Source organism: Agrilus planipennis, unplaced genomic scaffold, assembly GCF_000699045.2.
Source record: "Agrilus planipennis isolate EAB-ADULT unplaced genomic scaffold, Apla_2.0 scaffold40, whole genome shotgun sequence".
Taxonomy (NCBI): Eukaryota; Metazoa; Arthropoda; class Insecta; order Coleoptera; family Buprestidae; genus Agrilus; species Agrilus planipennis.
In genome coordinates this window covers 991,819-1,005,613 of record NW_020438938.1, presented here as the reverse complement: position 1 = coordinate 1,005,613, position 13,795 = coordinate 991,819, and the positions used below count along the sequence as shown (strand labels likewise).

General features: G+C 30.5%; 4 protein-coding genes and 1 long non-coding RNA gene across 8 annotated transcripts in view; 2 read left to right on the top strand and 3 right to left on the bottom strand.

Moving 5' to 3' along the window:
* Window positions 1-2,976: 2,976 nt before the first annotated feature.
* Window positions 2,977-5,070, top strand: LOC108735436 (protein arginine N-methyltransferase 1). Its single transcript, XM_018467395.2, has 2 exons — window positions 2,977-3,091; window positions 3,475-5,070. Exons 1-2 carry the CDS (start codon window positions 3,026-3,028, stop codon window positions 4,531-4,533), a joined length of 1,125 nt encoding a protein of 374 aa, XP_018322897.1. The 5' UTR covers window positions 2,977-3,025; the 3' UTR covers window positions 4,534-5,070.
* A 54-nt stretch (window positions 5,071-5,124) lies between these two features.
* LOC108735387 (exocyst complex component 5) lies at window positions 5,125-8,634 on the bottom strand. The gene is given in 15 exon segments (XM_025974424.1): window positions 5,125-5,330; window positions 5,389-5,546; window positions 5,605-5,761; window positions 5,995-6,100; window positions 6,158-6,244; window positions 6,323-6,558; window positions 6,629-6,803; window positions 6,805-6,975; window positions 7,266-7,483; window positions 7,540-7,723; window positions 7,784-7,848; window positions 7,911-8,108; window positions 8,167-8,284; window positions 8,338-8,462; window positions 8,521-8,634. Coding segments are annotated over 15 exon segments (2,118 nt in total). The 5' UTR covers window positions 8,554-8,634; the 3' UTR covers window positions 5,125-5,243.
* A 149-nt stretch (window positions 8,635-8,783) lies between these two features.
* Window positions 8,784-9,727, bottom strand: LOC108735437 (transcription initiation factor IIA subunit 2). The gene is made up of 3 exons (XM_018467396.2): window positions 9,434-9,727; window positions 9,146-9,380; window positions 8,784-9,095 (listed from the first exon to the last, which is right to left on the bottom strand). Exons 1-3 carry the CDS (start codon window positions 9,503-9,505, stop codon window positions 9,064-9,066), a joined length of 339 nt encoding a protein of 112 aa, XP_018322898.1. The 5' UTR covers window positions 9,506-9,727; the 3' UTR covers window positions 8,784-9,063.
* Window positions 9,728-10,733: 1,006 nt separating this feature from the next.
* Window positions 10,734-13,795, bottom strand: part of LOC108735432 (TRAF3-interacting protein 1) — an 11,922-nt gene continuing 8,860 nt past the window's right edge. The window contains exons 5-6 of the mRNA XM_025974425.1: window positions 11,017-11,171; window positions 10,734-10,940 (exon numbers count right to left, since the gene is read on the bottom strand). Coding sequence (XP_025830210.1) covers window positions 10,793-10,940; window positions 11,017-11,171 — 303 coding nt within the window. The 3' untranslated portion in view covers window positions 10,734-10,792. The remainder of the gene's footprint in view (window positions 10,941-11,016; window positions 11,172-13,795) is intronic.
* On the top strand, window positions 11,302-12,463 carry LOC108735434. 4 transcript variants are annotated; one of them, XR_001937578.2, is made up of 3 exons: window positions 11,302-11,433; window positions 11,545-11,773; window positions 11,956-12,463. It is a non-coding gene; the product is annotated as an uncharacterized LOC108735434 (long non-coding RNA). The 4 variants fall into 4 exon arrangements; XR_001937581.2 differs by having other exon boundaries at window positions 11,303-11,433; window positions 11,571-11,773; XR_001937579.2 differs by having other exon boundaries at window positions 11,375-11,392.

The following is a 13,795-nucleotide window of genomic DNA, read 5'->3' as shown; positions in this document are numbered from 1 at the left end:
AGACATCAACTCTCTCCTCTTTAATGACGGACCTGGTCGAATTCTTAATTATTTTAAGTAAAGTATTTTTTTGCGTCCGAAGCCACCGAAAACTGCATTTTTATGGTTAGCAGCTAATTTCATGATGCCTTGCATAGAAGAGCATGAGAAGCGTTTAGAATTTAGGCATGAGATCAGGTGGATATAGGAGAACCAATTTTCCTGTATTTTCACTAGTAATATTCTTTTTGACTAAAAGGTTTGTCAGAATGTTTGTTATTGAATTGAAACGTTATAGAACCATTTTGAGTTTATCTCGTAAAAAGTTTGTAATTTTATCTTAAACGCTTAAAAATTCTTTTCTGTAAAATATACTTATGCCAAAGCTCGCTGCATTGGATTCACAGTGTTCAGTTTTTGCCGGAAGTCTTCGTTTTCGATATCTGAAAATCCTGTTCTGTATTAATTTTAATTTTGGCAGTTCCTATTAAGTTTAGAATTACATATTCCTGTTGCTTTATTGAAATTAGGAATTCTCTAGTTCTATTAATACTGTTTATTGCATTTACAATGTTCAAGTCTTCGTTTCCTCTTTATCCCGTTTTCAAAGAAATGTGTACCTTTTTATGTGAACACTTTGCCTTATCTGCAAATTCATCATCATAAAGTCGTCGCCCGGACTAGCTGGATACGCACCTCCACTTTTCCTTATCCTGAGTTAACTTCTACATTTTCCTATAAATATCCTTAACTATTTATGAACAGTAATCTAATCTAGGGCTACCTCTACTCCTCTTAACTCCTGTTTCTGCCTCTAATATATCTCTGACTAGACCTTCATGCCTGAGAACATGTCCTACCAACCCATCTCGCCAATTTCTTATTGACTTCCATAGAGTCCTCTGTTCTCCTATTCTTTCTAATATCTCTTCATTTCTAACCTTCTCTATCCACGCTATCCTCATCATTCGCCTGTTATACCACATTCCGAACGCTTCAAACCTTTTCTTTTCCGCTACCCCCACCGTCCATGTTTCGCACCCATACAGCACCGTGCTCCAAACATTCATCTTTAACAACCTTTTTCAAATTTCTAAATTAATCATTCGCAAGCAAAGAAGTAACTTCTTTTTACTGAAAGCGACTCGACCCTGCACTATTCTCTTTTTTATATCTGTACTACTCTTTCCATCCTGAGTTATTTGACTTCCTAGATATCGAAAATTAGTCACTTCTTCTAATTTTTCATCTCTTATCTTTATATTCGCTCTTTCCCTACTTTTTCTTCTCTTGTGTACCAGTAGTTTTATTTTACTGTTATTTATTTTCATACAAACTTCATTAAGCTTTTTAAAATTTGCATTACGTCGAATGATGGAATTAACGTCAACCTAAATGAGTAATCTTAATCCTTCAGGATTCATAATATAGATACTATAGGGACACACATCCTTTCAGGATAAATTATGTATCAAATCGTTAATAAAAACGAAATAAATAAAGAAGTTAGAGGTGCTGTATGCGTACAGTTACGTAATGTAAAGGTATATCAGAAGTGGGATAATGACAAGAACAGTCTAGGTACTCCCGGATCCGCGCGTCTGGAATTTAATTAAATAGGGATTACGACTTAGCATCCCCGAAAGATACAGACAGCATAAAGAGAATAGCACAGCTATATACGAAGAGAAGAGAACTATTGGGCTATTTCAGCCGCTCAAATATGGAAAACACCTTGTATTGCTTGATTCAGTTACAGTTCCTCACAAACGTTAATTTTCTAACTCGGAGAAATTAAACAAATAAAGCAAACCGTTCGCAGAAGATAGATGGATTATACATTTTTTTGTGAGCATTTTTTCATGCATGCATAATTTGATGAACATGTAGAATATATTTTCTCAACCACGTCCGTCTGAAAATATCGCTTGCTTCCCTAAAACTGTTCTTAGCTAAACTAAACTCTCAATATCAATTGAACAAAGCCTCAAATTACATTTGTTGAACTTATACCAGTAAGTACTTTATTATTTACACAAAAATATGGCTGAAGATATTTGTACGAATTCTACTAGATCACGACGTAGTATCTTTTAAATAATAGACTTCCTACGTTCGGTTATATTCTCGCCACTAGTGTATATACTATACATATATTGGAAGGGGATGTATAAACCTTAACTCCTTCAAAGCAAATGTGAATTCAAAAAGGGAAACTTGAAAAAATTTCGACTCATCTATTAGATAAGCAAGAAGTAAATAAACNCCTAGAATGATACCATGTTTTCTAGCTTTTTTGTAATAATCTTTTTTTAGCACGTTGCTTAAGGTATCGAAAAAAGATTAGAAGAAAAAATCTAACAATAAATATTACTATCCAACATATTTATTTTAATTTTTACAATTTTTTATTTTTAAACAATTCGAATAAGCCCCAGAAAGAACTAATGTGGCCCTCTGTGATCAGCATCGAAAACGATATATCCCAAAGAGAGATACCTTACCCCGTCATTGTTTGTTTGTACTTTAATGAGGAGATGGCACTTGTGTAGTAAAGTAGAATTTAAAAGTAATAGCAGTAATAGTATACTTTTTATGTAATTTCTCATGAAAATAGCAATTTTGAATTAAAAGCAATTAAATAAACTGAAGCAAGATTTTTTTTATTTTTAAACAATTCGAATAAGCCCCAGAAAGAACTAATGTGGCCCTCTGTGATCAGCATCGAAAACGATATATCCCAAAGAGAGATACCTTACCCCGTCATTGTTTGTTTGTACTTTAATGAGGAGATGGCACTTGTGTAGTAAAGTAGAATTTAAAAGTAATAGCAGTAATAGTATACTTTTTATGTAATTTCTCATGAAAATAGCAATTTTGAATTAAAAGCAATTAAATAAACTGAAGCAAGATTTACAATTATCATAAACAACAAAAAACATTCATTTAGGTGACATTTCCGTTAGAGGTGACAATAAACACTTCATTTTTTCATACTACCTTTCGTAGTCGCGGCATTCTTTTCCGTTTTTCGCCGGTAGTTAAAATGGCAGCCTGTTCAACGTGCGGTTCAGTTATTCGAGAAAACGGTATAAGCACCCCCTCTGGAAAGGTAAATATTCTTTTATATATAATAATTTGACCCCTTGATTGTTGTTACATTGCTTTTGAACGTGTAGTTATTTTTCTAAAATGTTTAATCAATAAATTGAGGGTGATGGTTGTGAACACATTATTGTTTTCAAAAATGTAGTTTGTGGGAAATTTGTATTGAAAAAGACACATTTTTTAAAGAAATTATCATTCGTTAAATTGCAGTTGCTGTAAAATAGTTGAATTCATTGTTTGATTGTATTTTTCATCATCGAGTCAGGTTATGTCTCTTGTGCTTGTCAACGTCCTTTTCGTTTTGTAGTTTTATTTTTTGCCCTCTGACGCCAAATTGTTTTATTTTGCCTGGGGAACTTATAATAGCGCTATATCAATTTTATTCAGACTGTAAATGGGCCTAATTTGGAAGCAATGGACGTCACCCCAGACAAAGCACTCAACGATATTCCGGCCGAAGAGATGACTTCGCGTGATTATTATTTCGATTCTTACGCTCATTTTGGTATTCACGAAGAAATGTTAAAAGATGAAGTTCGAACTCTAACGTATCGTAACAGCATGTATCATAACAAACACTTGTTTGTGGGCAAAACCGTTTTGGACATTGGTTGTGGGACAGGGATTTTGAGTATGTTTGCTGCTAAAGCCGGTGCTAAAAGGGTTATTGCTATTGAATGTTCAAATATAGTTGACTACGCCAAACAAATAGTTGAACATAATAAGCTTGACCATGTAATTACAATAATTAAGGGTAAAGTTGAGGAAGTAACATTGCCTGATGGAGTGGAGAAAGTCGACATTATAATCTCAGAATGGATGGGTTACTGTTTGTTCTATGAAAGTATGCTTGACACAGTATTATATGCAAGAGACAAGTGGTTGGAACCCAATGGATTACTATTTCCTGATCGTTGCTCTCTTTTTATAACTGCTATCGAAGATAGACAATATAAAGATGAGAAAATCAATTGGTGGGATGACGTTTATGGTTTTGATATGAGCCCAATTCGTAAAGTTGCTATAAGTGAACCCCTTGTTGATGTAGTTGATCCAAAACAAGTTGTCACTAATGCTTGCCTGGTCAAAGAAGTGGATCTCTATACTGTTACCAAGTCAGATTTGGAGTTTACAGCTCCTTTTAATCTCCAAGTACGCAGAAATGACTACATCCAAGCCCTTGTTACTTTTTTTAATGTTGAGTTTACCAAGTGCCACAAGAGAGTAGGTTTTAGTACTGCTCCCGAAGCTCCCTATACCCATTGGAAACAAACGGTATTCTATTTCGAAGACTACATGACCGTTAAAAAGAACGAAGAAATTTACGGAACATTTTCTATGAAACCGAACCCAAGAAATAATAGAGATCTTGATTTTATAATCGAGCTTGATTTTAAAGGTGATCTTGGTGAAGTGCATGAAGTTAATCGTTACCGAATGCGCTGAAGAGAGCTAATTTTTTCACTTAATGACAAGAAGACAAAATGTTGTGTTCCTTGTATAGCTTTCTACTGTAGGAAAAGTGTCAAGTCTACATACAATGTTGTTAATTGTACTTTAAAAATGGTTTCTTTTGCCTTACCAGTGACCACAAGAATTTCCCCGTGTCTTCTTCCTCACATAATCAGAATCAACTCAAATTTTGCAGTAATAGACAAAAATATGAAAGCAAACAGTTAAATTGTAAGACTCAAGAAAAATTTTCTCATTATTTTATTCCATTGTTTCTCGTTATTTTCTTTTTATGAATTTTTCAGTTAACAATTATGTTACTGCAATTTATAATTACTGTAGGATTTGTATTTCATCTAGACATAAGGTAACTTTAATAAGAAAAATAAAAGCCTCTAAAGTGACTAATAACTTGTAAACGTGTGAGATTACATTCTGTAACAAAGTATTTAAAAAAACTGTTACTTAATGATTTTAATGTGAACAAGTTATAAAATTACTAGCCTTTTTTTCAATAAACCCTTCGATTTCTGTCCTTTGCATATATTAGTTTTACCCTATATTAGGAATAAATAACCAATCCTATTTCAATTCTGTAGGTGGGTATATTTAATTATAACATAAATTAATAACATACAAGTAATTAAGATGGATAAATATTAATACTCCATTATATGAAAATAGAATCAATAATTTGTTTAAAATCAAGACCTTAAAATGTTTTGCCTTTGTACCTTAAAGTCGCTTCTTAATTGTACGAAGTTGTTTACCACAGACCTGTCCAAGTCGACCTAAAAAATAAATTGTACTTAAACTCGAAAAAAAAATTAAAAAATGTAATAAAAATACCAAGGAATCTTCTGAACAAACTTGCTGAAGATTTTCAGGTTTGACAAGTAAGAGATTACAAAGAGCATGCAGAGTATCAAAAAGTTTTGAAACCAACTCCCCCATGGACTTTGTGGATTGTCTGTATTCATTTAAGTCACATATTGCAATCATTGCTCCTAGAAATAAAGATGGAATTTTTTATCATGAATGGAGTTCTATTTTAATTAGTACTACCTATTGTGCTATACTGAAACTGTAACATGTGATCATATATTACTTTATGCAGTCTGATTCCTAATTCTTGAAGTATTACATCCACGTTTTTACCATCTAAATTCTTTTTAATTAGTGTTATTACACTATTTATATACTGAACAACTGCTTTACAAGCCTGCAAAATATATTGAGATATGTGTTAAAATTTTTTCGTTTATTTCAAATAACAATTTTTGAATAGACATTTCAGTCCTATCACTTAATAATGCTGATAGGCGGTCAGTCGCTCCAACCTATACTATAATGCAAAGCCGATGGGTAGGGCGGAAGACCTCTCTTCAACCTCATTTTAATGTGTATTTAGCTATTCATCAACACGTTCTTAAATGATTGTATATTAGTACTTACAGGTGAAGCTACAGTGTCTATGTCTTCAGATTCAGGCTTATAATCAGTCTTTTTCTGTTCTGCTTGTAAATATAATTTTACCCAAGTAATAATAGCATTAAAGGATCTACAAAAAAGTATTTAATAAGTAACTACTTTATATACAGATATTCATAATACACACCTCTCTAAGCCAGTATTAATTCTTCTCTCAATATCTTCCATAATAATCTTTTTTTTATGAAGACAGTCATTAAGTTTAGGAGTATTTCTATTCAACAAAAGGAAATTTGTAGAATTTATTGCAAACTATTAAAGTTTTACAAGGGATTGTGGGACTTTTACTCACATAACGAGTGGTAAAGCGAGATCCGTGAATTGCTTTTCCAACAGGTGAATGATGATATTGGCTTTATTAACAACGCTAAAAAAATGAATTGTTGGGGGTGTTTTTGATCCTTCTGTTACTGGAATGGCTTGTAAACCGAGTTCAAGAGCATATTCAATATGTTCTGTTAGTAGTGATAGCAGAAGGCAATCGACTATTTGTGAGGCATTAGCCGCTCGTTCCTCTGGACGTGATAACTAGATAATTATATATTCATCAAAGTGTAAACAATACAATTATTATTTCCACAATATCAAGTATACTTACAAGATTGCATCTTTGTAAAGCGTTTTTCGTGTCTTGTAGAATAGTAATTGCCAATTCTTCCGATAAAAACGTTTCCCCTCCGTAATCTTCAATTTGTACAATGTTTATGTTTGCCCTGGTGCCAATAACCGCTTGTATGTCTCTTCGAAGTTCTTGAAACCTGTATGAAGAAATAATAATATACTNTAAATAAAAGAACCATAAACAGCGGAAAAACGTAATTGTAAACTCATTACCCTATATAATTGCCTATATATTTTTGAAAAATATTGCCAGTTAATTTCGTAAGAAAATTTTTATCTATTCCCATATTTAATGATGCTAAGTCATCAGAAAGCTGATTTGTCCTGAAGAGAAATTAAATGTTAACAATAAAGGCCATCGTCAGGTAAGTAGTGGAAATTCAATTAATAAATGTTTATATTTTTCCTGCAAACTAGGCTTATTGTAAATAATAACTAGACCCCATAAGTAAGTATTTCAACAATTTGTCTTGATCAATTTCATCATTTTGAAACAATTTCATTAGTTGGATTGTTTACAGCAAAAATATGACATTTGATTTAATTAAAATATACATCTCCACACTCTCCTGACAATGAACTTTAATTCTAGAAAAGTTAACTATTGTATATACTTTGAATATAAATCATAAAGTGTTTTCAGATAATTGTTTGTGTCCATCTTTTGAGACAATCTACCAGCAATATATTCCTCCAACTTTGGATTGTATAAATTTATGACAAACTTTGTCATTACTTGACCTGGATTTTCAAAAACTTCTTTAATTATAGTATAGTTCATCTTACACAAGGGCAACAAATTTCCAAAAACATCTTTATTCAATAAACATCCCTGAAAACAATTGAGTAACAAAAAAGATTACTTTTTGGTGAAATTGTACTCCTTACTGCTTGACTATGTTCAATATATGCATTTATGCATTGAACATATCCCCTAAATTGAGACAAAACACTGGCAATCTTTTTCATGCCTTCAAAATCGTCTTTTCTTTGTGCAGAACAAAATTCAGCAAACAGTTTGCGTTCAATATCATCATATGTTGATTCTATCTTCTTTCTAGTTTCTTCAAATCTACAGTTACCTCTTAATTAGTGTATTCATTGAAAAATTAACTGAATATACATTTCTTACTTTGAAACAGGCAAGTCTTGTGCAATTAAGTGTAGTTTTTGAATTATATCAGCAGCTTCTTCAATCTGGAGAATGTTATCAAATTGAATAAATTTTCACTTTATGAAAAATATATTAAAAAATTTACCCTAAAAGGATCAGTGAAAAGTGATGAATTTAAAGGTCCAGGCATTAAAAAATCGTTAAGATGTGTTATGAGTCTCTGGGCTTCAACAACACGAGCTCTTGGACCATTAACATTATCTAATTGATCCCCTAGGTGAAGTACTTTCGTTGCCACATTATTAATTTTACCATCAAGTTCTTGAAATGCTTGAACGCTATTCTAAATTAATAATTTGGTTAGTTTGATTGAATATAAATATAGTCTATATCCATCTTACCTTATTTTTATCCTGAAGAGTCTGAATCTCTTGACAAAAAACTAACTGATCTTCTCTAACAGCTGCTTCTAGTCTTTCACATTTCTTTTGTTGTCTCTCTTGTAGGAGTGTTAAATCTCTACAATCTTATTCATTAAATCGTTAATAATAAATATGGTATGTTATTAGTACTTAATTGTCTGTATAAAAGCATCGTGTAATAAAGAAGGATTAAAATCATCATCTTCTGCCTTTTTCGTCTCTGCAATAGTTCTGTAAGCTAAACGTTCTACAAATTCTTCTGCATCAAAGGGATCCTACAATTTTTACTTATAAAAATTTTTGAAACTGTTTAGTAAACGCTCTTTTGCACACCTGTTCCAATTCTTTCATGTATTGTTGCATCATTTTGAATATATTTAATGTAGTTTGGTTCCTTTTGAATATATTGTTTTAGTTTTGACAGTAATTAAAGTAAGGTTAAGGATATAGATTTTTTAGGTTAAGTTACTGAAATCTTGTTTTGTTTTAAATGATTAATTAAAAGTTCATTAATAAACTGGAAAAAGGAACGAGTAATTAATAAAAGAAAACCAAAAATCGCTTAATCAATAATTGATTAAAATTGAAATGACACGTAGGTTAAGTAACTTAATTTATTAATTTACACCAAACATTGTTGCATATATCATGATTATGATGAAAACATAATTAACAAATCCTTTTAACCCCACAAATAACGAAAAATTAAAAGTTACACATCTACAGACACTTAAAGACGGTTAACACTCCTCAGTTTTTGTTTATACATTTAATAGTCTCTACTCTAGTTCCATGAGCTTTCATGTATAGCACTTTGTTATATATACAAAAATGACCAATTCTCAGTCCCCTTGTCACACATATTTTATAAACAGATTATTTCTTTGAACTTCCTTCATCTGCCACATCTAAAAAGGGAAAAATTAGATAAAATTTATATTTCACATTTTAACCTCACTTTTCCCATCACAGGCCACTATTTTAACTTTATCAATTCTGGTAACTTCTTGCACTTCTCTAAATTCGACGTCGTTAAGCATAAATGTCCATACATTATCACAGAAACGATAAGTATTAAGTTTTCCTGCTTTAAATGTTAATCTTGACTTCACTCTCGTTGCCAAAGTCTGGTTTATTGACTTATCAAATTGTAGTAACACTTTACATGCCAATTGAGGTGTTATTTGACCGTACTATAAAAATATTGGTGTATTAGTATTTAAAAAAAAAAGTAGGATTATATTACCTGTATAAGTTCATCAAGACTCTCTTGAAGGGTATGGCCTAACGTCGTATTTCTATATAATTGATAAGACATGATGAAAAACACTCAGTCTTTGCAGTCTTTAAGAAAGCTTTACAAACAAGACACCGCAAAAACATGCAATTTTATTCGAAAACACAAATTTTCGATTTTCCAATTTCATGGAAAAGTTAAAGTAACTGTGCACACTATATTCGTAGGGCTATCTAATTCAACAGTTTTTTTTTAATTACAAATAATTACGGTTATATTTTCTGTTAAATTTTGTTTGATTGATTGTAAATACCGCAGTATTATGACATTTACCAATATACTTTTAAATTAATTANTTAAATAAGCTCATTTCAAAGGAGTAATTAAATAATAATTTTATTAATTGTTATGGAAAATCAAACGGTGAGTTTGATTTCAAACAGTACATTTCCAATTTTATTATAACAGTAATGTTATGTGTAAATATTTTATTACTTTTTATATTCGTTTTAACTTTGCTTTAAGCTCAAACAATTAATAGATGCATATATTAAAAGTTAAAGTTTACTGAACAGGTTAAAGTATTAACAAAAAAAAAATAGTAAACAATTTTTTACCTTTAGCAATCCTAATGCATAATTATACATACCATGTGCGAATGTTTGAATACTTTTTTGGAACAGTTTTTTTTAAATAATAATTGCACAGTGAATATGTTTCTATAAAAGATAAGATGCATTACATACATAACTTTATATATAGTAAGAATTTATAGTTTTATTCCATTATTTCGTCATATATTTTTTATTCATATAGTTCTTTTCTCTTTTTCGTGAATTATTAATTAACTATAACAGCAGAGGGGATTCCTGTGTTGCAAAGCAAACGTTAAGAATTTAAACCAACGAAATGTTGCTGCATTTTCTTCACTCTTTAGTTGTGATGTTAAAAAATTGAAAAGTTTCCCTATATTTACACATATTTTTTTATTGTATTCATCACATACTGCACAATTTTTATTGTTGTGATGATACTTATTATTTTTCATTATATACATTGTTATTTTATTTGCACTTTTTAAAGTTGCGGAACGTTGGGTCCTTTATTTTACAAAATATTTTTGAAATATTTCATACAATTGGTCAGGTGGAATAATGGACGTAACAGTTCCTGTAAGTAGCCGACAATAAGTGTTTGTTTAAATTTTTTTTTTTTTTGTAAATCATAAACTGAAAACAATAATAATAAATTGTTAATTACTTATGGTTTTCTCTTTTTCTATATTAAATTTAAACAAAACCTTAATAAATGCTGTACAAAACAATTTATTACATGTGTTAGATACAATTTGGAGTATATAATATTTTTTTAGCTTAGAAGTAGTAAATTCTGTATTCTTCTTTCATTTTGCAGTATGTTGGCTTCCGCAGCTGCAATTTGTTTCTTATATTTTTCGATATTTCCCCTAACGGTCTCCAATTGGATCAATAATGGCTTTTGTTCCTCTTCTATGGCTCTAATGATAATAAATAATTTACGTTACAGGTATGAAGTGAAGCATATACAATAAGAAAAAAAAATAATTATTATACTTTTTCTGTTCTATGATCTCCTTTTCAGCCTGTTTCCTGCTTTCCCACCACATATTCAGTTCTGCCTGCATAGCATCAACGTCTTCGTGCAAATATCCCAACATTTTACCTAGAGGATTCGCACACTTTGTAAGCTGCTGTAAAGTGGTTCGTACCTGATCTATCTTTCCAGACTTCAAATCTTTCTTTGTTATCTTATCTTACAAATCTTAAATGTTATCTTATTTTTAAATTAAAGAAGCTCACAGTCTCGTAAACAATAATTGTAGTTTTATCCTTCAAATTATTGAATGCATTTGAAATAGGAAATACCAAATTGAGAACAGTTATTATTACAGTTTTTTTTGTTCGATGAATGGATAATTATATATTGAAGGTCATTTTTACATGTTAAAGGAATTAAATTCAGTAGTGAAGGTCAATATAACTAATATGGACGATCTAATTACAAAGATATACTTTGTTTATTTTAAATGCACTTATAACATTTTACTTGCATCGGGTATATATTTTTTTTGTTTTTTAAAGTTTTACAGATACAAATTTTGATATAGAAATGGAAAGAAGAAAAGCGCCTGTTTCAAGAATGAGACGTAGTGTTAATAATAACAGTAATTGTTCAGTGGACAGTTTTGATCTTCCAAAAACTGTGGTCACCTCAGGAGGTAAAAAATTGCAAAGATCTTTACAAAGACTGGAACAGGAGCAAGACGAATTTTTCGAATTGTAGCGAAAAATGAAATTTTTTCTAGAAAAGGTAAACTAAAATTTTTGAATTGTGATTATTTGTTTATTTAGATTTTGTAAAATTTTTGATTTTAATTTGTTATCTCATTTTCAAGTGTTCCACTTGAGATAAAGACAAAACAATACATATTATTAAGTGACTATGTAAAGTTAAAGAAAGCCGTACACTTATCGCTTTTTTTTCCTTTGCAGATTGTCCTTTATTATTTGGACAAAGTCAGTGCATCATTGTCTCTTTACATGCTCACGACGAGTATGTAAATTGTGCTTACTACCAAAGGAATACATAGTTAGATAAATTACATATATAACTAAAATAACAATAACAAAATTGATTTTTTCTTCTCATTAATGTGGAAAAATATTTTACTTATATTCTTTGACTCTATTCCACGAAAAGCAAAGTCAAAACGACGTTATAATTGCCGTTTTGGCCTCTATTTGCAATCTTGCCATATAAATTAACATGACATTTTATTTTTCGAAATTTTTTGTCTATTTGATTAAAACACTGCAACTTTCCTTAAAGCATTGCTTTTGGGTTAAAACTGTTTAAATATACTGCATTTTTAGTGTCTTTAATTCCTGAAAAATGTTCCTTTTTATCTAGTAAATAGATATTAATAAAAATTGTTTTCAAATAATAACGCAGCAGATAGCATTCACACATGAAGTCGGAGTTGATAGTTAAATATGCGTTATTTCTTTTCCAATTTCATGGAAAAGTTAAAGTAACTGTGCACACTATATTCGTAGGGCTATCTAATTCAACAGTTTTTTTTTAATTACAAATAATTACGGTTATATTTTCTGTTAAATTTTGTTTGATTGATTGTAAATACCGCAGTATTATGACATTTACCTAAAAAATTTAATAGTATTTTTTAAAAATTAACTTATTGTAGTGTTAATCGTAGTATGTGACACTATTTCATTTGCATATGACCTTCAATACTTCAATCTGTCATGAAAGCACCAACAAAAAATGAACCAACGTCAAAGTCAAATACCGTCAAAAAAGTTTAATTATTCCACTCACTACGTGATTCGGTTTTTTCATGCTGTTTATTATAAATCGTTATCTTTTTAACGGTCGGTAGTTTATTGCTAAACCTGTTCATATGATCTGAATTAGAAAGTAAATAAAAATGCACGTCTTCTCATCGAATGACGAATGAACCTCACAAAAATGAAATTTGTTTGTTCTAAGTTATATGCGCAAAATAAATATAGTTTAATTTCTGAAGAGGTAGTTTGTTTATTATTGTATGATAAGTGAAATGTGCATAAAATAAAACGTTGATATTTAAACCTTATAAGTCGTAGGAAAAATCAGAAATGGACAGTCCCTATGAAAGGCTATCCATTCGGGATTCCGTACGTTCTTTGAAGAAATATGGAAGTACTAGTAAACATGTAAATAAAAATCAAAAATTTATTAAACATACCGTGGCAAAAACGGATACTCTTCAAGGATTAGCCCTAAAGTATGAAGTTACAGTGAGTACTATTTTAAAGTCATTTAATTTCTTAGTTCTTTTTTTAATATTCTCCAAATCACTTATTTTAATTTCGAATTAATAGATGGAAGATATCAGAAGGGCAAACAGAATGTACACATCGGATAGTTTGTTTCTAAAAGAGTATTTGTTAATTCCTATACCAGAAGATAGTCCATTTGCTGCATTTAGTGAAAGTCAGAGTAACATAACAAGCCCACCTTCTGAAGCCAGTTCATCTTCTTCACGACCTCCATCTGTGTCCTCACCTAGCTATATAGATAATGATGATGTTTCTCATTTCCTATCAAAAATAGATTCGTCCATAGCAAACACCAAGGCTGAAGTTAGGAAATCAAGTGGACACAGTGAGTAAGTTTAATAAAACTTTACTTTAGTAAGTTTTATTCTGATTTACGAATTTTGAAATTTTCTCTTCCAACTTGTTTGTGAAAAGAAAGATTAAAGTGTATGTAATTGTTATTCTATTTATGAGATTACAAAACTTTCAGATGTTTAATAGGCTATAAATG